Source organism: Rissa tridactyla, chromosome 1 (genome assembly GCF_028500815.1).
Source record: "Rissa tridactyla isolate bRisTri1 chromosome 1, bRisTri1.patW.cur.20221130, whole genome shotgun sequence".
In the NCBI taxonomy this organism is placed as follows: domain Eukaryota; kingdom Metazoa; phylum Chordata; class Aves; order Charadriiformes; family Laridae; genus Rissa; species Rissa tridactyla.
The window spans coordinates 929,649-954,597 of record NC_071466.1 but is presented as its reverse complement, the minus strand read 5'-3'; the positions used below and the strand labels follow the sequence as shown (position 1 = coordinate 954,597).

At 44.0% G+C, this 24,949-nt stretch overlaps 1 protein-coding gene across 1 annotated transcript; it reads right to left on the bottom strand.

The window, feature by feature from the left end:
- Positions 1-886: 886 nt before the first annotated feature.
- On the bottom strand, positions 887-20,134 carry CTSC (cathepsin C). The gene is made up of 7 exons (XM_054223820.1): positions 19,919-20,134; positions 18,234-18,379; positions 8,602-8,768; positions 8,021-8,176; positions 6,324-6,439; positions 2,772-2,903; positions 887-2,034 (listed from the first exon to the last, which is right to left on the bottom strand). The coding sequence occupies exons 1-7, from the start codon at positions 20,082-20,084 to the stop codon at positions 1,532-1,534; spliced, it is 1,386 nt and encodes a 461-aa protein (XP_054079795.1). The 5' UTR covers positions 20,085-20,134; the 3' UTR covers positions 887-1,531.
- Between the last annotated feature and the right edge of the window lie 4,815 nt (positions 20,135-24,949).

Below are 24,949 nucleotides of genomic sequence, written 5' to 3'. Positions count from 1 at the left end.
GAGCACCCTGCTCCCTTGCCTCCAATTCCTCCAGCTAGAACAATCCAATGCACCTTATAAACTATTCCAGAGGTTCTCGTTCTGACAGTACACAAGTTCTAAACTTCCAAACTTGGCTTGGTATTTTTTGGCAGGGGTTTCAAAAAAAGAAATCCAAAACCATGAAGCTGTCCTTCCCCTGCCCCTCAATTTGAGCAAGGGAAGGTGAAGCAGTTCGTGTGAAATTCTGTTTAGAAGTTTGCCCTTCTAAGTTAAACGGGATAGTTTGATTACAGACAACTGTTCCGTTTTCCTGTGTTTTATAAATTTCCCTACACCCTAAAAAAAAAAAAAAAAAAAAAAAAAAACACCCCAAACCCACAAGACTTTCTGTATATAAAAATACTAACTAGTTTGGTGACGTATTATTTTAACAGAATATTACTAAAAAAGTCATCATTTACCCATGAAACTGGGGCTCACCTCCCAGCCACTCCCGTTTACTCACGTGGGGCACAGCAAAGACCAGTGCTGCATCAACCAAGTACGGTGTTGCAGCCGAGTTTCGTCTAGAACAGAATGGTTAGTCCCAAACGTTGCAATCCCCCACCCCCAACTCTATTTTTCTACCTTGTATGTTTGAAAGGAATATAGCAACAGATTAACAGAGAGGATTTAAACAGGATTACTGGGGAATTAGCCAATTTACTCCATGAATTCTCCCATCTCCACAGCAAGGACTACCGACTCTTGGACAACCTTACTTGGTGCTGCTGTGAGAATCTTGGCCTCAGCTGGATGATTCCTAGTTCCTCTTTCCCCACCGGTTTAGATCCTGATAAAGTAAGATGATCTTGACAGAAAGTTCAAAACTTAAGACAGCTCACTGAAATAAAGAACCAACTACTTCCACAAGTACAAAATCCTCCAGGAGTGGGGTAATTTTTATTGAACTCTGAGATGATCAATTGCAAAGCACAGCAATAAAATCCAGAACTGGAACATTTAGTACAGCCTGGAATGTAGAATTGATTTTTATTGTCATGAGGGTTTGACATGCAGTTTTTGCAGGACACTTAAAGCTTTAAAATTTCCTGTTGATCAGTGTAATTGCCCGTTCCCTTCCCAATAGACACTTATGTTCTAAATTGCAGTGGCTCCCTGCTTTCTGAGAAGTAAGGCACTACAGTGTCCTTTCAGAGAAATTACAGATTATCATAGCAGATGCTTCCCTCTGAGATCTGAAGTTCAAGATGGTCCACAGAAGAAAATGCAACTGAGGACTGAAGATGTTTATCTAGCGATGAGTAACTATCACCACTGTTAACCAAAACAGCCGTTGCATTCTACTGTCAGACTCCAGAGGAAGCCTTCAGTGCACAGAGCAGAGCTAACAGCGTTCACCCTCTCAACTAGAGAAACTGTTCGCTCTATCCTGGAAAATTTCATTAAAGCTCCCCTGTTCGAGCCAGGGGACTGATTTTAACAGCAGCCTAACAAATCAGTATGTTCTTATGGCTGGGGACAAGGCACTGGATGAAGACCTCTGCATTTATAATTTTGGAATAGGAGTTGCAGACACTGCAATGCTTTCAATTGCACATTCATCAGTGCCACGGCGGATTCTGAAGTAACCATCCTCTCCCCACGAGGTGCCCCAGCTGTTCTTCACAATCCAGAACTTCTCACCACTTTTGGGGTCTGTACCATAGCCCACCAACAAGACAGCATGATTGGTCAATTCAAAAGGATTGAAGTCATCCTGCAGCCCAGTGTGATGGTAGATCCCCTCTTTATAAAGCATGAAATCACTATAAACCTCAAAGGCAACAGCCATGGGCCCACGCAGCACAAGCTCGAGTTTCATCAGGGCTTCATTGCAGCCTCCATAGAAACCACCGACATAGTGGTACTCAGAAGCGTAGTAGTGGTAACAGCTGCGCTTGAAAGTGCATGGAGAATCCTGGGCTGTGTACGGGAAGCAGTCCTCTTCCACCACACCAAAGTCTTGGACATACTTTCCAGCAATGAGGTATGGGAAGCCACCGTCGCAACCTAAACAGAAAAATATCTGCTTATTCCCTTGGAGAACTTTTTGATGTGGGAGACTCTCCTACTCCAATCCTTTGGAATACTTTTACATACAGTATTGAACACAAACTGCAGTGACCCGAGATACTCCTAATATTGCCGTTAGCTATAGCAAACTATAGCTACCTAGCTTTCTGAAACACACCAGACAAAATTAACATCAATGGGAGCTATACTGGGAACACTAATGCATGGACCATCTTCTCATCCAATTGCTCCTGACACTGCCCCATCAAGCAAAGCAGGTAGCTACACGCCGTAAAAAGACCTGTCCTGATACAGGTACTGTCCTTTGGAAGGCTTTAGTCATTGCTTTCACTTATCTCCCCTTCCTCATATGCTCCTCCTCCCTCTGAATATGCTTTTGGGAGGACATTTGGTTCCGCTCTTTCTACACATGCATTGCCATTTAGCTATATTTTTAGCCCTGCTCCTTAGATATTCCCCATCTCCCAGGCAGATGTACCTAAAATCCAACAGCACCCTGAGCATGGGGCCCTACAGTAAGGTGAGCTGACAACTCTGGAATATTTTCTGCAGTCTTTCAAAAAAAGAGCTACTGAAAAGTACAGACTGCCAGAGACTTTATGAAAAAACTAAATTGTGGGTGACGGGGAAGACATGGAACTTCTTAATATCCTGCCTCCTTCTGCAGCATTAACATTACTGAAAGTTAGCTCTGTATACACCAGTGTACTTACCCTGAGAATATTGGCTACAGGACACAACCTGCTGGGGACTAAAGATCGGCTTCTGAGTGTTGTTTGTGAGGATACGTATCCTTGCTTCCAACATGCCCATGGAGGCAAATGCATAACAGCTGCCACATGAGCCTGTGGAGAGGAGAAAAAGGAACCACGAAGAGCAGTCAGTAACATAAACAAGGCAAGTCACCTGCATTCAGGTACAACTATTGCTGGAGTCCACTGAAAAGAGTCAAAACCTACCAGGCAGTGATTAGAAGTTGAATACTGACAGAGCAAAAACTTCAAATATCCATTTAGCTTTTAAGCATGCAATTAAAAACAACCCAAACAAACAGTTTAACAACTTTTGAAAGAACACTGAGCTTATTCAAGAGACAATATATTGCTCTTCAGTGTTTTCCAGCAGTATCATTTACGAGCTATGCTATTCGTTCAGAATAAACCTACAGGGACCACATTTGCAGGGCTGAGAAGGCTCATAACCCACTGCCTCAGACTATAACCCTTTATGAAGCACATATGCTAAGGGGCAATCAACTATTTTAAGTGAATGCTGACAATGTTGTTCTAGATAATTTCAGCCTATCAATGGATTTAACACTGTAATTTCCTGTGGAAAAAATATTCCACCTCTAGAGCTACCCCTAAAATAAGTGACCTTTGAAAGTCTAGTGGTATAAATACCAGGTTTGACATAGTAGATTCATCCCAGCTCCCCTTATTTCCCAAGGGCATGTAATTTTTACACTGGCTTTTCAGAGGCACCTTAATTTCCCTTCTGCTTCCTGGCAGAGAACTGAGTCTCCTTACTTTTGCATCAAAATCTAGTATTGCTTCTAGTTTTAGGCCTCTTCACTCCCTAGGAGCTTCCTGGAACACATTAAAAGCCTTTGGAAATGGAATGACAAGCATCACAGAGAAGGACAATTACTTGGATGAGGTCCTATTTTATCTACTGATTGTCACCAATTTCCTTTTGTTTCCTGACAGTAGGAAAGGCAAATATTGCAGAGCTATGAAAAGGAGGGAGGCCTGAGGAACAAAACAAAATACTCTCTCCTGAACTGTGTAGGTGTATAAAAGCAGAGCTATTACAAAAGCAAGACTTTGTGAAATTTCACCTTCTCTCAGTTAGGCGTATCTCAGAAGAGAAGGGACAAAAATCAGGCTGCGCATGAACGCTCTTTGCCCAGCGGGGCAAAAGGAAGCAGTGAAAGGTGCCTCCCACTCATCGTACAGTCACAGCATCCGAGATGGGCCATGCTGCAGAACGCTTTGTTGCATTTTGTGTGCAAAAACTTAAAAAAATACAATTAACACAACCATTTCAGTGTGAAGTCTGTTGGGGCGGTTGCTAAATTTCTTTCCTGCTACCACAGCGGTATTTCTGAGGCTTACAGCACAACCACACTGTATCAGCAGAGAGCCAACACAGCTGCAGGAGTAGCTGCTTTTGTGAGACTTGCCACAAATTCTCTTCCAGAGTCAATTAAAGCTTCAGCCACATCAGATTCCACTCACTCTACTGCGAAGGGCTGCCACGTTATGAGCAGAAAGGAGAAGACACAGCACATCTAGTGAAGAATCAGCTGACCACGCTTTTCACCTACTTTGATCTGCAGAAAAAGCTTGCAGGAAGTAGTCAGCAAGAAATGGGAACTACACTCGAAGGCTAACAAAATTCGTAGGTTCTCCTGTAAAGTTGGTAACAAGTAACGACAAGGCTATCTTCAAAGAAAACACATCTCTTGGCTCAAAGACGCAGTTACTGTTCTATAAACAACCTGAGAGCTCCACCTTTACTTTCCTGACTACAGGGATGCTGAACACGCTGGCAGTAAATATTACAGTCCAAGACAACTGCAGTTGCATGAAGCCTGCCACATCTCGAGGTATTCTACAGAGAATGCACATTTCCCTTTTAATTTCTGTCCACTTCAGATGCTGTACTTTTTTTCCTCCTTAGGTAAAGAGCAGTGACTCCACAAGCATGTGAGATCTGGGAAGCCACGACCTTGCAATTCATGCAGTTCTCTCTGCACGTGCCAGACAACTTACATCTTACTGCTTGCAGCTTTCTCCCCCAGGGCATTTTCTAATCAGTCATCCAATAATCTTAATGACATACAACTAAGACTTTCTAATACCATCATTCTAATGAAACATTAATATCCAATGCCTCAGAAAATCATACAAGCCACCACAAGCAAGACTTAATTTGTATGTCGGCACTGTTTTGCAGAAGGTCATCTTCTGGTGATTTTGGTTTGTGCGGTTTTTGGTGGTGGTGGGTTTTTTTGGTTGTTTTTTTTTTTTTGGTTTGTTTTTTGAAAGCCTAAAAGCTAAAACTCTTATTTAATGGAGCAGAATGCATATTTACATTTAATGCATTTAACATACTCAGCATGGATTCTCAGATTACAGGAAATGCGTAGGCAGCTTTATTATTGGAAGCAACAGACTAGTTCTCATTTAGAGAAACTCTGAAGCAACACAACAGAGAAAGGGTAAGTTTGGGACCGAGTGTCCAACTGTTTGGAAGGTAAATGAGCCCTTGGGATATTCACAGCTCACACAGGGAGAAAGTACAGGACTCACACCTACACGGGACTGTACATTTCCTGTTGCCGACTTTCAGTGATGCCCTGTGTCAGTTTGTGAGCTAGAAATCCCACAAACCTCTTCTGCTACCAGGAGTCCAGTTGGCTGAATCTGGCATAAGAACTAAGCCGTAAATAAGGGACCAGTGATTTATGTGATCCCCTCCCCACCACGTTATGTTCCCTTCCCCTCAAAGTTGCAACCAGATAGCTACTGGCAGGACACAAATTTATTTGGAAGTGGTGGATGAGGGAAGCGGAGCAGTCCACTCTTGGCCTCCAGTATGTAACTATCTAATTGAGATATCTCACACCACAGTGCTATAAAAGCACTCCCTATAAAATAAAACATATACCAGAATGGTATTCTTTTAACTCTACTTTGAGATAAATACTTCCTATTCAAAGGGGCAGAAAAAAATAGTTTTCACAAGTATACTGTATCTATCAGTGTCCGCATTTTTCATAGTGACTGACACCTCTTCTTGCAACCAGCCCTTTAAGTAACTCCCACAGTTATCAGGATGATAAGATTTGGATATAGGATAAACAGTTTTCATGGGTTTATTCATTAAAGCTGCATGATAATTTGCCATCAGTGGGAATGAGGGAAAGAATTAAATGTACATCAGTTCTGTCAGCATGCAGAAAACCATGACTGAGACTGTTTGGACAAAACTTGACAGCTGTCTTTATGCAGGGCACTGTGGTAATTGGCTTTCACTCCGAACAGCAAGAGACACTGCTGTTTGGATAAGCCACTGCCACCTTCTATTTTGGCTCAGTGTTGTCAGCCAGGACTCCACCCAGTTTCCACAGGTTATTCATAGTAAAGGTGCAATCTGTCAACTGCAAGACACTAGACAAACCTTCTCGTTAATAGCAAATTACGTCAAAGGAGTTCTACAGCATTTCTTTCAGAGTTTTGTGGGTTTTTTTTTTTTACCTTGATTCCGAACTGGGCTGACATAATTGACACCATTCACATTTCTCCAGTCCCAGGATTCTGGCAAGCCTGAAACTTTTTTGAGTAACTCAGGTGTTAGAGGTGCAGGCTTTGGTCTAAAGAGAAGAAAATGCTTCTGAGTAACATATCACACCCTCGGCAAGGAAGCAATCACGCAACGCTCAGTTGTCATCTTCTGGCTCTTACTAGTTGTACTTACTTCACGCTAAGCAATTTGAAATAGTCTCCTTCTAAGCTGAGTGGGTGTCAGTCTCAGGAGATTAGTTTCAGAAGGATGCAAGACCTACTCAAATCCCTCCCTGAGGGAACTGTATTACGAACAAGCTGGTGAGGTCGAATATTTTGAACCAATCTGAACTGCTGAGGTAACTCTCAGTGACTGTAGCAATGCAGCTCTGCAACAGCTACTTTACACCTCTGCCATCACAAGGTATGTAGAATATCTGACTGCAGAAGGCACCTCACGTTGCCAGCATGCACTGACAGTTTAGACATGCAAAGACTGTTTAATTGCAGGCACAGAGATGGCGTATGTCGACACTTCAATAACTGCAGTCCCACTGGCCCTGGAAACTTCCTTGGAGCAAGGTTTTGCTGTGACTATTGAAGAAGCATTGAATGTTACTTGTCCTCGTCTACCGCTTGCAGCCAAGTGATGCTCATATATCAGCAAGCCAAGAGCTTCCTGCATTCAGCTCTCACATAACCTGATGCTTGTCCCGTAAGCCATGCCATCAAATGCCGTTCATAAACACCAGGCACTGGAGTCTGTTCTGAAACACGAGAGGGCCAATAAAATACTGCCACAGCACCGCGTGGTGCAAGAGAGCTTCCAAATAGGTTACTGTATTTAAGACCATGTACAAGTTGACAAGTCTATAGGATGAAAGCACAAAATCTGCCATGATACTCTCATGCAAATCATAATTTTTATTGTATAGTAGGACCTTCTTCTACAAACATAAAAATTTGGAAAAGTAAGTAGCATTCCTACCCACAGCAGTATCAGAGTGAAAAAAGCAAAAATAAAAAGCAGGTAAAACAACTGTAAAGGGAATCTGCAGAGCAAAGAACTCTGAGGACCATCCGTCCATCCCCATTACCACTCTCTGCCATGTGATCTGCAAGACCCCGAAGGCACTCTCAGGGCTACTTCATGATTCTTCACTGACACCCTCCTGTCAGAGGACCCTGACTGGAGGCATGGCAAATTATCAAAGTGACCAGGGAATTCCATCAGAAAATCTTTATTATTCATGTTTAATGAAGCGCTGTTCACCGCTTTTTAACTGCTATTATGAACTAGCAGAACCAGGAAGGTGGTCAAGCAGAAACTCCTAACTATGGCAAGTAGCTGATGGGTAGACAGGAGAGTGAGATCGCAACTGAGACTGTCCCCACTTCTTCCCTGCACATACAAATTCAGCAGCAAGTAACTGGGCAAGATTACAGGGTAGATGACCCTACTTGTCTGAACTGCTTGAGACAACAGATGCTCAGAATAATCATTCAAATGAAGAAATATGTTGGCACTCCATGAAAATGAGCTGGAAGGCCTTGTAACTTGATTAAACATCTGAACTACAAGCCAAAACACAGCTAGGAAGAGCCAGGACAAACAGAAGCAGATTCTTGGCAGGAGGGGGTTTATGGCAAAACCAAAAAGGCTTTAGTACCTTGGAGTTCTGGAATAGATACCCCCAGCTCTTCTAGTTAGTTCTTCCAGGGCAAAGTTCTCATACTCCTTGTATCTTGTTGCTCTCCAGGACTTCTGGCGAGCATTGATAGCATTTACAAAGTCAAAGTTGTGCACATAACGTCTGCTTGAAAGTCTGCAAACAAAAGCGACCAAAGAAAACAGTAAGTAAAGGACTAGGATTGAAAAGTAAAGGTGTTCTCTAAACTGAGTATGAAAAAGACTAACTCTGGAAACATCTTCCGCTAGGTACTGATAAAGAAACATGCAATTATTGGATCAAGGCAAGGTTTCTGAAATTTGAGACAAACTAGAAGTATATAATCATCATCTTTAGACATGCCGCTTTTCTAACAGGACTTCACCACAGACTGAAAGAGAAAATATGATGCAAAAGGCACACCCTCCTCTGGTCTTGTGCATTCAGGTTTATTCCCAACATTATCACTGGCATTAACTTTGCCCTCAGTAACAGAATTGGTCCATATGGTTTCAGCTGAAACCTGAAGCACAGGTAGCAAATGTTTTCTTCCAGTAAAAGGTCACTTATCTGTTGCTTACCTTCCTCTGGGCTTCTGGAGAGGTACCTCGTTTACGTGAACATCTGAGGCAGATGAAGAAATCTTCTGTCCGCTGAAACAAGCCCAATTGTGGCCAAGTACATCATGGACCCATCCTGGTAGAGTCTCATTACAGTAGCTGGTTACATTCTGGCCTTCCTTTTTGTACTGTAACGTGAAGAGGATGCTTGTGTCGGGTATATGCATTTGTTAGCACAGCAGTAGTCCCTCCCCACCCAGCTGCTGCTTGCCCGTATTTCAGAGGAAGCAGCCAAACGTATATTCCAGAAGGACCAGCATCATGTTTGGTTTCAAAACAAAGCAGCATCAAAAAAAGGTTCAGCAGAAGAAAGAAACTGGTCTTTATCGAGCTGCTAGAGGAAGACAAACAGGTTGTGACTTGCACTTTTAGCAACAAAGCATGCATTAGTATCAGCATCATCTAACAGGTGCTAATTGTTTGGGTTCAACAGTCACTTTTGGGGCAAAATGTAGAAGACCTCTTAGTACTTATCCTTCTCTTCAAGGCCCTGTGGTTTCTTGCACCAAATATGTGACTAGTCAAACTAACCCTGGCGCGCTGCAAAAGTTTGAGATACTAAAGGCTCACAGCAAGTCTCTCACCGAGTAACCTCCCAGGAAGAGCTGCACTATAGCATTTCTGTTTTAGAAGTCAGAACCCAAGATGAGACTTCCTGCGACTACTTTAAATTTGAGTTGTGGTGGAAGAACACCATGAAACAATTTCACCTGAACTATCAAAATGAGACAGTAGGAAATGATGATCCATTGAGAGCAACTCATTTAAAGCTGGCGGTGAGGGGAGTGTTACCAAAACCTCAAGTCCCAAGCCCTAACACTTCCTTATTCAGCCACACAAGAGGAGTAATAAGAAGTTCGCACTAACACTTTGCCCAGCAGCTTAAATTTCCTGGATTAGAAATTCTTTGACAGCAGAATGACCCAGGGAAGAAAAAAAAAAAAAAAAAAAAAATCTTTACTCATCTCTTAAGGTTAAGTCTGTTTTGTATTAAAGCTACCCAGGAGCCTAAACACCCCATGCAACAAACGCTTTAAGTTGACTTTTCTAATCACAGAAATCACTTACGCAGAATCCAAATTTTCTAGTCCAAAAATACTTTATTAAATCCCATTCCCTTTGAGTCGTATATCTACAACTGTTCAAAGATTTTGTACCTATATTTCAACAAAGTGCTTGCTCAGCCTCTTCACTGAAGGCGGTGGCTTACAGTGATGGAAATGCTACGACACGGAAAATAAAGTAAATAAAGAGACTGGGAGGTTTGCGACTACGTCCAGGCTCTGTAGGGAATCTGAAGGAGAATGCATAGTGAAATAATTAAGCCTATCAATCAGAGGCATAAATTAAAGGTTAATCCTCTGACTGTTTTAGAACAATAGGAATTTGCTTTGCCCCCACGTCAGAGGTTGCAGACCCCTGCTTGTCTAGCAAGGCAAGCGTGTTTGCTGACCGGGGCAGGATGGGGGTGAGCTGTTACCTTGTTCTATTCATCCTGTCTTACTGTACAAGATTGTGCAATATGGGAAATAACTACACCTGGCCAAATACCAAGGGCAAGGTCCAGAGATGACTTTGGAGCAATACCCTCTTCACAACAGCATTGCTAGAAATCCACACACTACCAAAAGCAACACGTTACTGACTTTACACTAGTAAGTTACTGTGAGAGCACTTTATTTGGCTCTACATGACAGTGTAAATTAATACCTATCTGTCTTTTCTATCTAAAAGCTGCCACAGATTAAAACAAGACCAAGCACAACCATTCGTGATAAGTATAGATCTTCAATCTGAATACTTGAGGAACGTCAAGTCTGAATACTCAAGAAACGGGCCCACTTCCTGCAACAAGCAGATGCAGATCCTGCCCAGCATGGAGTTATGAATCAAAACAAGTGGAACAGATTTGTGACTTATCTTCACAGAAAAAAGGCAAGCAGTTATCTGTTAAATAGCAAATTAAAACCACAACCTGCTTCCCCCCCTCCCCCCCCCAAAAAAAATCCCTCTCGATTTTCTGGAGATTGAATTTATTCTTTTTTTAAGATATTGACAGATAAACAGAATAGTATTCACACCATTTATGCAATTCATCTTTCAGGAAAGTGCATAAAGGGAATTGGAACTCCAGAAGCCATTTTCATCTAGGAAATTAAAATACAACCCTAAGGTCCCAATTTATTTTTTCCCTGCTCTGATTTTTAATTGAGAGCCACTGATGTAGAGAAGTGGCAGAGAAACCTTTAAAAAAAACCCAATGCTTATGCTTAATTTCTACAAGCTAGTTAAGTCCCTAATGGGCCACACGTTAGAACTAAAATGGGACAGCAAACTCATCAGTGCCATGACAATGACACCCACTGCTTACTACCAGAAGGTACACCATCAAATCAATATTTCATTGCTAAAACCACATGCAGCATTTCTTCTTACTGCAACCAGAGAAAGCTCTGACAGAGTAGATCTAGAAAATATGACTGTACCAGTTTTAGAGGACCTACTATGAGTATGTCTACCCAAACAACAGTCATACAGGAGTGTGAGTAACTTCAGCTGCACCAGTTCATCATGGCACCACTGTACGAACAGCCACCACTGGCCCAGGTGGATGCCAATCACAATGCCAGACTCAATGGAAGCTGCCAGCACAGTACCCAGCACATCTGTGGAACCCATCACAGAATCGCATCCTTCACGTGGGACAACAGCCACACAGCTGTGACCACCAGCTACTGCCGGACAACTGCTGCATGCGTTTCCTCTGCAGGCTTAAGAAGATGGTTTTCATTTTTAAGCTGAAGACCACTGTAGCCATGCCACATGTGATAATTTTGTCAGTCAATGCTCACATCTGCAGCATTAAGTAAACGTCATCCGGTGACCTGACCAATCTAGAACAACTCAAGTGCCAAGAAAGGCACCCAAACTATAGTCACAGTTCAAATTCTGAGGTTTGAAAACATTTAAGCTTTAATTCTACTTCAAATGCATATTTTTCTCAAGTCTGACAACCCGTAGGACTTTGCCAAATGCCAGAATTTAGCCAAGCAACATTAACCTTAAAAAGGCTTCATGTACCTACATTTCAAGGCTTGCTATTAGATACCTGAACTCAGATAACCTTTTTGGTACAGTATACTTCTAGTAAAGTCTTTCCTGCGTTGGTCATCATGACATAATCTAATTGCACACTCAATTCTAGTCCCGGTAACAAAAAAATGCAATTCTTTAAATCTTTCTTTAAATTTTTTGTCTCCCTAAGAGGAAAGCAAGCAAGGATGGAGACCTTATTGGGCACAGCATTTTAACAGGGATTCAGCAGTGCTACATACACGGGCTGCCATCCCATTCTCTTTTACATCTATTGTTCTCAATTTAAGCAATGTTCAAGCAATAAGACAACTCCAGTTCCCAGAGGCAGGACTACCCAATGCATTAAGCCTGGTGGAAAGACTTACCACTCATTTGACATCAAGTTTAAAAGTGTGCCTATGCGTTTTAATATGGGAAGCGCATACTTAATTACAACAGGACTGCAGACGCCTTACTGTACAAAAATACAGAAGATCATTATTATCAGAATAAACAATTGCATCTTGCTACCTGATAGAAAATGCAAGCAAGGATCAGCTACAGATGCATCTTCTTTCCTCTAGGGAACATTCTGCAGTTCAGAGATTTATGCACTGTAGGGAGGCAGCGGCTGCACACTGACAGTTAAATAATCCCAACTAAGAAAGGTTAAAAATTAACTTTCAGTTGATTTGCAGGATGATTAAACAGCATTAGCAAATCTTAACACTCGTATTTTAGCAACATGGAATGAAATGCATTCAGATTTCTTTTTTTAATATTCTGAAACTTAAACATTAACTACTGTCACTTGTCTAGGCTGGTTATTTCAGAACGGAAGTCCTTGGTTTTAACCAAATTTGGGGGCCTTGGGGAAGAGAGGAAAAGATGTGACAAAGATGTCACCAAGTCAGTCTGGAAAAGATTAGTAACTCGAGTAGTGGAATATTCTATAATCTTTCTTTTGCTGAAGTAGTGCTAATGTTTTAATATGAAAAAATGCCAGACTTCTGTTTTTTGCTAGAGGACATCTCAGAAGTCAGAAGTAATACCCCTTAGCTTAAGGGAAAAACAGTAAGGATCTCATGAGACTGTCTCCCTTCCAAGTTGTAATCTTAACATTAAATAATTATCACAAAGATATCAAATAACTGAAACAAGTTAGCCTCAACTTTCATTTCAGCTCACTCTAGCTTTTTATGTTATGTTGTTCCTATTTCTTTTACCATCCCTTGGGGTGGTAAAACCATAAAAAAAAAAAAAAAAATCTTTAAAGCCTTACATCTTGCACAGCCCTACAGAATCCTTACACCATCCAGCAGAAGCACATGTTCAAACTTCTGCCAAGAGTCCGTACACTAATTTCACATCCAAGCTCAGTATACAGACATTTCAGCAGCACACACTAAATAAGAAAAAAGCATTCCCATAAACCAAACAAGTTAATTTGTGCTGCAAACAAACACCAGGCAGAGTAACCGCGACTTGTGAGAAGCGGAATACAGTAGGATGCTGCATTTAACTTGGCAAGCCTTGAGGGACAAGTCTATGTACAACAATAGTTAGAAATAAAACACTGCTAGAGCTTCTTTACTTAAGCTACTGAAGCAAACTGAGGGAAAAAAATACATTGGCAAGCTCACCCAATCCGCTCCTTTGGTGTGGAAAGTCATTTCCCCACAGTCTCCAGGTGAAAGAACAAATAACTTGCAAAGGCAGTGAGGCCCTATGAAAATTTTAGTAGCTATCTGTGTAGTAAGGCTATTAAAAACTCACTGAAACATGCACCATCAAACAGGCTGCGTCTATACCCACACCGAAGCAGAGCTCTGATAAAGCCACCATTTAGACAAGCCCAGAGCATTCTTGTTAGTAATTAATAGCGTCATTCTTTAACATTAAGCAAAAACACACAGCAAGTTCAATTAGCACCAGTTGCACTTCTATGCTTGAAACACATGAAGTACAGTATTAGCATAAATACCGCTGTTCATTTTGCTTCGCAACTCCATCCTCTCTGTTCAATGGCAGAATACGAGGAAAGTGTTAAAGCATCATAGCAGGTAAATCAGGATGCTTTATCTGTCCTGTCACCATGATGGGGTTTTAGTCACATAATTTAACTTTAGTGCAACATAAACAGAACTTGAAATTTATGAGTGGCCTTTAAGCAATGAATACTTTCCCGACAAGCCCAAACCCACAGCCATGGGAAGAGATGTGCAAGGCTTTCTTGTGCTATGGCTGCTCCACCACCACAAACTGCTCCATGAACCAAAAAGTTACTCCACAATCAAGCAGTTACTCCAGAACAGCATACACACTGGAAGGTTATTTCAGAGCAAAACTAAGCAATTTTACCAAATAGTAAAAACAATAGCAAATTACGGCATATTAAACATACTAGTTCTGCACCTTCTTGCTGTAAAGCAAGAGAATGCCAGCAAAGACAGTTCTTCCTTTCCAAGAATTCCAAAGGGACTTTGTTTAATGACTTTCCACATTCCCAACAGCGATCAAGGCTAAGCAATATTCTAAGAGATTGCTTTTATGCCTTCTTGCTGCACTTCCAGGGAAGAAGGCCCTTGCCACTTAGCATTCTCATTTACCCTATTTTACTCCAAGGGCTTCTACGTTAGGACCAACACTAAGCAAATGAAGTCTGCTATGTTTACAGTCCTCCTACCACTTGCACCTGAAAGTAAGCAATAGGCAATCATTCTTCAAAAACCTCTGAAGCATGCATTGAGCAGTATATATTATTACGTGTCCCCTAGAAGCTTTACAGTAGAAGATGATGGAATAGGTCCTAAAAGAGCATTAGCCACACTTGACAGAAGCCACGTTTTCAGTTTATACCAGGACTAGATATTTTCTATTTCATATGTAATGCAGTATTTACTGAATTAAAAATAAACAGTTACACATACCTATATACGTCACAAGGTCAAGCAGCTCATAAGGAAACACCTCTTCCCACCAAGTCCCCACTGACAATTGTGAAATAACAGTTTTGCAGATAGACAGTATTGCAAGTTGTTGCCTAATGAAATCTACTAGCTGTTTCCAGAAAAAAAAAAAAAAAAAAAGAAATGCATTTACTAAGTGCTGTGGTATTTCCTCGTGCTTCTCTGACATTATACTTGCATCTTGATAATCTGTTGCTTCCTTTACAGCAGCAAAATTATAGAGAGGGTAACCAAACTGGGCTTTAATCCTCTCAATAATATTTAAAGAAAGCCTTTAATTTAAGCACGTCTTGCTGATGGATTCCCTACTACTGAACAATGAGCCAAACAAGCTTGCTATTTCACAATACCAAACACAACTGCAAAACTAACAATTAATCTATTTGCCTACAAAGGGCTAAGACACATTCCTGACCATGAAATGCAAGCTATTGTGCATTGCTACTGCTCAGGTGTGCGTTCGAATTACTTTGTTTTGCGCAGTAAGTTGGATCCGATGACCTCCAGAAGTTCCCTCCCACCTGAATTATTCTGTAACGCAGTTTTGGTCAATTAAGAGCACCCTTGCAAATCAATGCATTTACGTTTTCATAAACACAGAGGAATACAGGAGATCAGCGTTTATCAGTCACCTGACTTAGCTCTCATCCTCCAGTAATGTATTTCACAAGGTACAGATAGCAGCAACAAAGCCTTCACTGACTCTCAACATCCTTCAAGCTGGTGCTCCATTTACATGCCAGAGCAGGCCACTCACTGTCCCTATGATTAAATTCTTCACATTCAAGAATTAGTTTGATAATCAACACTTGTTTCAACTGCTCACCATACTGGCTTGTAAAGCAACTCTACCTCTCAGCGTAAAATATCAGGCTAAGGATTCCCAGTCCGCTAGTTTGATTAAATTTCTCCTCAGACAAGACCACCAAGGCCAGCAATGGCTGCTGAATTCCACCTGCCAGAGATGACACCTGAAGCCTGAGTTCCCGGACAATACTACAACATTTAGTGCTCCACTGTCCTCTGGGAGGCAGCAATTCCTGCCATTTTTGAGGCAGGCCCTCCCACTGCAGGGAAGCTCACAGAGATGTCCTTGCCAGAGAAGTTTCAGAGTAATTCTGCCCAGCTAGAGTACCTTTCAGGGTCTGTAGTTTTTGCTTTATTACTTGCCAAACCGGTAAGGAGTGAACATCATGGCAATTTAGTGTCGCTACCTTACAAAGATGTGAGAATGTCTATCAGGTATTTCTCTCTCATACTTTGCTTTTGCTCAAGTGTAAGAGGCAGTCCTGTGCAGAAGTATTCTTATTTTAAACATTTACAGTTATGAGTGCACTAGTTTTGGCAGATTGTTAATTTTATTGACAGTAGCTCATATAGTGCCACATTTTGGATTTGTGATGATAACAGCGTTAATAACACAGGGATGTTTTCATTATTGCCGAGCAGTGCTTACACAGCATCCGCTCCTCAGACAGTCCTGCCAACAAATAGGCTGGGGGTGCACAAGAAATTGGGAAGGGACATAGCTGGGACAGCTGCCCCCACCTGACCAGAGGAATATTCCATACCATACAAAATCACGCCCAACAACAAAAGATGGGGAAAGAAGGAGAAAAGGAGGACATTCAGAATTATGGCAACTGCATTCCTAACAGTTATGCATGATGAAGCCCTGCTTTCCTGGAAATTGCTAAACACCTGCCTGCTGATGGCAAGTAGTGAATGAATTCCTTACTGTGCTTCGCTTGCATCCGCAGCTTTCGCTTCACCTAATTAAGTACCTTTATCTCAACCCTCGAGTTTTCACTTTTACCCTTCCAATTCTCTCCCCCATCCCACTGGGGGAAGAACGATCAAATGGCTGTATGGTGCTTAGCTGACTACTGGGGCTAACCCACAACAAAGAGCATGTAAAGAACTTCAACATTAGTTTTGTAAATCACGGAATCACGGAATCTTCAGAGTTGGAAAGGACCTCTAGAGATCATCTAGTCCAACTCCCCTGCTAGAGCAGGATTGCCTAAAGCACATCCCTCAGGGCTGCATCCAGGCAGGTCTTGAAAATCTCCAGAGAAGGGGACTCCACCACCTGCCTGGGCAGCCTGTTCCAGTGCTCTGTCACCCTCACTGTAAAGAAGTTTTTCCGTGTATTTGAACGGAACTTCCTATGTTCTAGCTTGTGCCCATTGCCCCTTGTCCTGTCGCTGGGAACCATTGAAAAGAGCCTGGCTCCGTCCTCCTTAAACCCACCCTTTAGGTACTTGTAAACATTAATCAGGTCCCCCCTCAACCTTCTCTTCTCCAGGCTAAAGAGTCCCAGCTCTTTCAGCCTTTCCTCATAAGGGAGGTGCTCCAGTCCCACAATCATCTTACATGACCCTTTCCCTTAACTTAAGTCAACTCCAATCATCATGGAAGAAGCCACAGTTACACCAGAGCTTCGTACATCATTTCTATTCAGTAAGGATTACAGTTCTCCCGGAAGAGTGGATCATTCACTTTTGTTAACATCTGAAAATAGACTTTAAAATACCTGCTGTGAAATAAACCATCTACAATGGCTCCCAGAAAGATAATTTAAAGCAAAAGTAATTTCTTCACCCTCCTTACTACTAGCCAAGGTTTAGAGATTTTATGCTTGGACAAGGCCTGGGTGTTTACTATTGGTTCATGTGAGGCCAGATACAAGATCAAGTTTCTTGAAAGAAACAAGAAACGTGTTCACTGCTCCTGCCTAGGGCTGCACTCACCAACTGAGCAGTCTTGCTGCACAAGATATCTGTCTCCCAGGTAATAAAGTCATCCTGCAGAGATTGCTTCAAGCCACCTTCCAGAATCACAATGCCACTCATCAGGACAGCAGCAGAGTGCTCCTCAGCAAGCGGGTCTTCTCCTGTCTACCCCCTGCCTACCCGCACTGTTTTCAGCTCAATCTGAAGTCAGTAACAGGGACTGGAGATAACAGTATTACTCCAAAAGAACAATTACAGGCAGCAGAAAGGTTCCTTAGATATTAAAGTAGTATTCTGAAATAAAATTTAAAGATCCTAGAAAACCTCCAGCAAGCAGAACAGATGGCCTTTCTAAAGTTTTCATGAATTTGAAAACATCTTTAAGGAAAGATTAAAGCAATGATGTTTGCTATTTCATTTGGGTCCATAGTGTCAGGAAGAGGAAGAAAACTGAAAAAAAAAAAAAAAAAAAAGAATTTCCAGGCTACCAGGAAAGTTAGATTCATGAAGGCCTTCAACTGCTTTAAGCATGCCCAGAAGGGAAAGCAGCAGCATCTGTAACAGATTTTTCAGATAACGCCCAATGTGGAATATATACTCCTTCCTTCCCTCTGCTCCCTACCCAGCCACTGATATCTGTTTCCTTACATTAAAAAAAAAACAAAACTCCTGTATCTAGTAATCCAGGCAAACCTCAGAGAAAAGATAACGAAGTGCCCCAACTGCCCCACTGTAGCACTCACGGACTAAAGAGAAGAGTAGCTACAGGCAATTTTAGCAAGTCAGTGGTGCAAAACACACCAAGTTAACTCACCTTAAAAAATGCAAACCATTTGTAGTCATTTATCACAATTTCAAAGCCTTGATTGTAAATCAAAGTGAAGAACCCATAGTTGCCCAGACTATCCTGAGCCACATCTAACTTCTGAAGATTCACAAGCACCTTTCTTTCCACAGGCCCTGCAAGAAACACAAACATCATTGCATGATTACTGCGTGGAAGAGGAAAATAAAAATTAGTACAGAGAACGTTCCAACATTTATTTTATTCCAACAGGTGCTATAATACACTTGTTGAATACAGGCTTCTGCAAAAAGGCATCAAGCAAACACACTTCAGGGACTTCGCTTACAGAATCACTGAATAGTTTGGGTTGGAAGGAACCTTTAAAGATTATTTAGTCCAACCTCCCCCGCAATGAGCAGGGACATCCACTAGATCGGGTTGCTCAGAGCTCCGTCCAACCTGACCTTGAATGTTTGCAGCGATGGGCCATCTATCACCTCTCTGGGCAACCTGTAACCAGTGTTTCACCACCCTCAGAGTAAAGAATTTCTTCCTTATACCTAGTCTAAACCTACCTTCCTTTAGTTTAAAGCCATTATCTCTTGTCTTATCGCAACAGGCCCTACTAAAAAGTTTGTCCCCATCTCTCTTATAGGCCCCCTTCAAGTTCTGAAAGGCCGCAATGAAGTCTCACCATAGTCTTCTCCTCTCCAGGCTGAGCAACCCCAACTCTCTCAGCCTGACTTACCTGTCAGTGGGTCTACGTGCTCCTAAACAGTATTTGCACATTTAATTAGCAGCAGCACGAAAGAGCTGCCACGGGGAAACATCAGCATATTTAAAAGCAACTTGCTACACAGCTACAGAGGACTCCATAATCACTGAGAGGATGCTGTGTCACTCGGGCACTGTGTCTGCAGCGACAAATCTTCCCTTAAACCACCTGGGATGAGGTACCAGCCACCCCACGTCCCTTTACACCAGCGCTCCGACTCCACCACGCGCCTCACCTCCACTGCTTCTACAGCCACCTGCCTCACCTGACCAAAAAGGAGGCGATTTACTAAAACATAAAATACCTATTTTTTCAAGTAACACTGACATACAGTAATCAAATAGTAACTCCCCACTACTATTATCCCTGCAAGGGAAGTGATATTTCTACTTCTGATGCTCTCAGGCTCCCCAGGCAGCAAGCGCCAGCAGCCGGTGGCCTCCCAGGAGGTGGCATGGGGACACCAGAAGCAGTAGCCACTTCGCTGCTGGGAACAGCCACTTTCAGGGCAGGCTGAGCTGAGAGGGAAGGGACCCGTGGGCTGTGAGGGAGGAAGAAGCGAGCCGGTGGTGCTCCTGGAGAGGCCTAGTTGAGTTCAAATTGAAACAAATAAAACAGAAAGCTCACGTGGAAGAATAACAGCGCTGCCCACAGTGGTCACCCAGAGCCAGGTGAAGGCCAGCGTTCCACGCTGCTTAATTCAAATTAACCTTTTTCTGCCTTAAGGCCGGCAGGGATCCCCGCAGCAGAGCCGCCAGCGGGTGCGCGGACCCGCTATAACCGAGCCGGGCACCCGCCGTCCGCTTCGGTTTTAGGCCCTCACGGCGCGGAGCAGCCGCCTCCCCCCGCCCCGGGCCCGCTCCCCCCTCAGGCTGACAGAGGGAACCCCCCGACCCCGGGACCGAAGAGGAACAGGTCCGGGCCGCCGCGGTCTCACCCGCCTGGGAGCAGTTTCCGTGGCGGCCGCCGCCCCGCCAGACGCGGAGCTCCCAGGCGCCCAGCAGGTCGGCGAAGGAGCAGTTGGCCGGCGTGTCGGCCCGCACCGCCGCGGGCAGCGCCGCCAGCAGCACCAGCCCCGCGGCCCACAGCGCGCGCCCCGCCATGGCGCCGGCTCCCACCACCCGCCGCCGCCGCTGCTGAAATGGGTCCGGGCGCCGCGGCCTCTCCACCCCGTCACCTCCCCGCCCCCGGCCCCGGGACCGCCCCGGGACGGCCGCGCCGCGGCGGGAGGGGCCGGGCCTCCGCGCCTGACCCTGCTGCGGGGACCAGGACGGCCTGCGGGGCGTGGGGTGGAGGGCGGGGGGTGTCCGTGCGTCGGTGGGTCCCGGCTCCTGCAGAGGTGGGGCGGGCTCCCCGCTGGGGAAGGCGGTGTGTCCCCCTCAGGGCCGTGACGAGGGGATGGGCCCTCGCACAGCTCGCAAGGGTGTCCTGGTCCCCAGAGGGTGTCCTGGTCCCCAGAGGGTGTCCTTCCCAAAGGTCGTCCTGTCCTGCAAAGGGCAACCACATCCTCAGAGGGCACCCTCCCTTACAGAAAGGCATTGCCCACCCCAAAAGATGTCCTTCTTTACAAAAGGAGTCCTCTTCCCCAAAGGGCATCCTCTTCGCCAAAGTGCCTCCTCGCCAAAGGGTGTCTTCTGCCCCAAAGGGTGTCCTCCTCCCCAAAGGGTATCCTTCCCAAAGGTTGTCCTCTCCTGCAAGGGGTGTCCTCCCGTAACAGTAGGTGTCCTCCTGTAACAGTAGGCATTGCCCATCCCAAAAGATCTCCTTCTCTACAAAAGGAGTCCTCTTCCCCAAAGGGCATCCTCTTCCCCAAAGTGCCTCTTCCCCAAAGGGTGCCCTCCTGCCCAGAGGGTGTCCTCTCCTGCAAAGGGCACCCACGTCCCCAAAAGGCGTCCTCCTTCATCCTCCTCACTGAAAGGCATCCCCCACCCCAACAAATATCCTTCACTCCAGAGGGAGTCCTCCCCAAAGAACATCCTCGTCCCCAAAGCCCACCTTTCCCCAAAAAAGGGTAGCCTCCTGCCCAGAGTCCCTGCCCCGCTACCCAGCCCTAGTTCTCTGCACTTGGAGAAGTCCCCTGCAGAGAGGGGCAGGCCAGTGGGGTTGGACCAGACTCTTGGGACCAGACACTTCAGTGGTGCCTGGTGACAGGACAAGGGGCAACAGGCACAAGCTGGAGCACAGGAAGTCCCACCTCAACATGAGGAAAAACTTCTTTACTTTGAGGGTGCCGGAGCACTGGAACAGGCTGCCCAGACTCTTTGTGGAGTCTCCTTCTCTGGAGATATTCAAAACCCACCTGGATGCCATCCTGTGCAACCTGCTCTGGGTGAACCTGCTCTGGCAGGGGGTTGGACTCTATGATCTCCAAAGGGCCCTTCCAACCCCTATGATTCTGTGATTCGGTGACCCTGGTGTTACTTCAGGCGAGCACCTTGCAGCTGTGGAGGACAAGGCATCTTGTCCACCACGGGTTTAGTGTCACGGAGTGACTCACAGCTTCCACACCAGCCACACATCACAGCCAGGAAACCATGCGGTGCACGTCCTGCATGGGGTGCGGACCTCGAAAACCTGCGCCCTCTCTGAGACTCTTTGTGCACAGCAGCAGTCAGGAAAAAGGGCAGAAAATTCCCCCTCAAGACAGAAGCTTTAGTGACGTGCAGAATCTTGTGCGTCCAGCAACCAGACTGTTTGCAGAGGACAGGCGTTGTGGAAGGGTAGAGATGTCTCCACCGAAGCGTGAGCCCAGTGCATGGCTGAGCGTGCAGGGAAGTGGTGCTTGTCCCACTGTCTCTCCCAATTCAAAATGTGCCTGCTTTCACATCCTCAAAGTTACATATGCGATCAAGAAGGCTAAAAGACTTACTAATGAGTAAATTTACCTTCATTTTTAAAACAGAATGATCTAAAAAATAACCCTTTTTAGGGGAACAATAAGTGCATATAGTTCTATTTTGGCTATGAAACTGATGCACTAGCTCAAATATGGATATAAATTTAAAATAATTGTGTTAAACGCTATAAATCTATATGTAGATACTCATTACTGATTTCAACAATTCAGCTTTAACTAACACGCTTATGAGCTGAACTAGGTTTAAACTAGAAGTGTCCTAGGTTTTTATGATATTGATTTAAATAAGGACATTAGGAATTACATCAGTAAATTTTAAATGTTTTAAGAAATACATTATTTTATCGCCATCACTTTGCTTTTGCGCCATCTTCTCAACCTTTTGGGGAAGGATTTATTTGACATTTTGTTGCTGATTCTTAGAACGACCAGCTAATAGATGCTTTTACTCAGGCTGGCAAAGAGATAAAAACATATCGCACTTCTTTTGGGACAGTCTCTTAGGGATCCTGAAGCACTGACTTGTTAGGAAAAGCAGAATTTACTCTGTGTCACAGACAAGAAAATGAAGGCTGTTTCAGTTTACTAAGACTGCGTTGGCCAATAGTGTTGTTATGGGCATTATAAAAAAGAGCTCTAACTTTTTTTTTCACAAAATTTTGCTGGACTTGCCGTACAAGTGCATGTGCACTTGACACTCATCAAGACTCTCTAATGAGATGTGGCTACACAGCATCACCCTGGCTCCTTTCTTCACCAATGAGATTTTTTTTTGGCTCCACACTTTCCAAAAGCAACCCAAAAGTTTCCAGTGACCTTGGGAAAATGTCTGTGTTACAGTTCTTCACCTTTTATATGCAGGAGCAGAAAAGGTCTGTGGTATCTTCATCTCATTCTCAGGACGCTGGTTGGGCGATCCTGCCTCTTTGCATTTGTACTGTGCTTTGAACCTCAATTTTCAGTTTCAATTTGTAGCCACTGCAGGCTGTCATTGCACAAAACCATAAGGGTTTCTGTTTAATTGCCTTGGAGTCACAACAGATTATCACAAATAAGGTGCATTTTACATAACGGGGCTGTAAAATCGTCGCTGAGCCCAGGCAGAGGTGGTTTAAGTTCAGCCTAAAAACGCTCACGTTCTTGCACCTTTCCAAAACAGGCAAAGGAAAAGGCAGTCCTCAGTTATGCTTAGGTTCTGGAGTTTTTAAAATTAGTGCCGTTATACTGTGCTAACAGCTTCGTCAGCAGTAGGGGTGATGGTACACCCATAAGTGCAGCAGGGTTTGTAAGGAGACATCATTTTTTTCTTAGATACATCTAAAATAAGTGGATAGCTTTTGTGCACAAGGATCCTTTTTTTTCAGTTCAGTTTTCCCTAAAATTAGCTTTCTGTGAAGCACTCCAGGCACGTAATCTTTGTGTTGCCTCCTTTAAAGCTGTGGATGGCTCATTACCACTTGGGTCATGGTCGGCTCCCAGACTGGGGAACTGACCTGAGTGAAAAAAACATCCCTGGGGTTTTCGCTCCCAAGATTATTTTCAGCCAGATCATTTCATAAAACCACAGAATGGTTCGGGTTGGAAGGGACCTTAAAGATCACCTATTTCCACCCCCTGCCCTGGGCAGGGACACCTCCCACCAGCCCAGGCTGCTCCAAGCCCCGTCCAGCCTGGCCTTGAACCCCTCCAGGGATGGGGCAGCCACAGCTTCTCTGGGCAGCCTGGGCCAGGGGCTCACCCCCCTCACAGAAAAAAAATAGTGAAAAATAGTGAAATATAGTGAAATAGCTATTCCTCACATCACTTCACCATACGGTCACTCACCACTTCTACTTGTTCAGGCAGTGACAGGTCAAAGTCACTGTGACTGGCTAGAAATAAACACTTTATTTTGCATTATTTGCCAAAATTCTGATTATAAGCATTCAACAGCTACTCTTCAGATCTGTTGTCACCGAAGGAAAATCTCTCTTTTCCCCCCATACTGGTGTCCGTGTCGATCCCTGAGCTTGCTCTGGTGAGCGCTGGATCCTTTGCTGGGCTGATTCAACTCAGCAGAAAACTGTTCACTTTCTGGAGGATTTTGACTGTCTATTTCTGAGGGGTTCACCCTCCATGATAGTGACCAGTGCACACTGCAGCTATCAGGAGGTCACTAGCCCAACCACTCCCCTTGGGGACAATAAGTCTCAGGAGCTTTGTAAAACGCTGATAAAACACAGTTTAGGGAGGTCTTGCAACAGATTTGATAACATTTTGTCTTCAACAGAGCAGGTAACAGTTTACCTGAGTGTAACGATAAGGGACAAGTCTATCACCAAACACAGATGTCCCACGTGTCTCACACACACAGTGGTACTAATTTAAAGCTGTATTTCACTGACAAACCCAGGTACGTCAGTGTTTGTGAGCCAGGGAGAATTTTTTCCATGAAAGTAACTAACTGACAGCTACAAGGCACGGGGAGTTTTCATCTTGCTCAAACTGGCAAAATAAACTACAGCTCAAGAGCAGAATTGGAGTGAACAATTGTTGTGAAAATTAGCTTCACAGAAAGCTAATTTTAGGGAAAACTGAACTGAAAAAAAAGGATCCTTGTGCACAAAAGCTATCCACTTATTTTAGATGCGATTTCTTCCACCTTTTGGAAAGGTGCAAGAATGTGAGCGTTTTTATGGTCCTGTGTAGGCTCTGAAATTAACTCCTTAGTGAGACAGTTGTTGCTGTTCTGCAGATGGCTCTCTGCAAGAGCACTGTCCTAATCACGTGCCTTTAAAAAATGCAGAGCTGTACTCAGAGACTTATTTTTCAGAGCATTAATTCATATGTGATCATTATCTCACGATAAAACCTGACCATTTTTTTTACTGCAGAGTACTTAAACCAGCTTAGCACTATATCCTTTTATGTGTGATTGAACTCACTGTTTACTTTGCAGTGAAACTGCAGAGCCTTACTTCGGGAGGTTTTTGGAAAGGGGATATCTAATACGTATTCGTTTGTTGCACCTATGAACTTGGGGGGTTTTTAAGGGAAGACACTTGCTCTATGGAACAACCCAAACCGTTGCTAGCAATTATGGGAATTAATTTTGTGACCAGAACGAGCAGG

Bases quoted from the DNA above. Each gene is read 5' to 3' on its own strand.
- CTSC (XM_054223820.1), bottom strand. From the start codon at position 20,084: ATGGCGGGGCGCGCGCTGTGGGCCGCGGGGCTGGTGCTGCTGGCGGCG. The intron at 18,380-19,918 runs GTGAGACCGCGG...TGTTTCTTGCAG, and splicing joins CGGAAACTGCTCCCAGGCGG to GGCCTGTGGAAAGAAAGGTG. The intron at 8,769-18,233 runs GTGAGTTAACTT...TTCACGTTACAG, and splicing joins AATGGTTTGCATTTTTTAAG to TACAAAAAGGAAGGCCAGAA.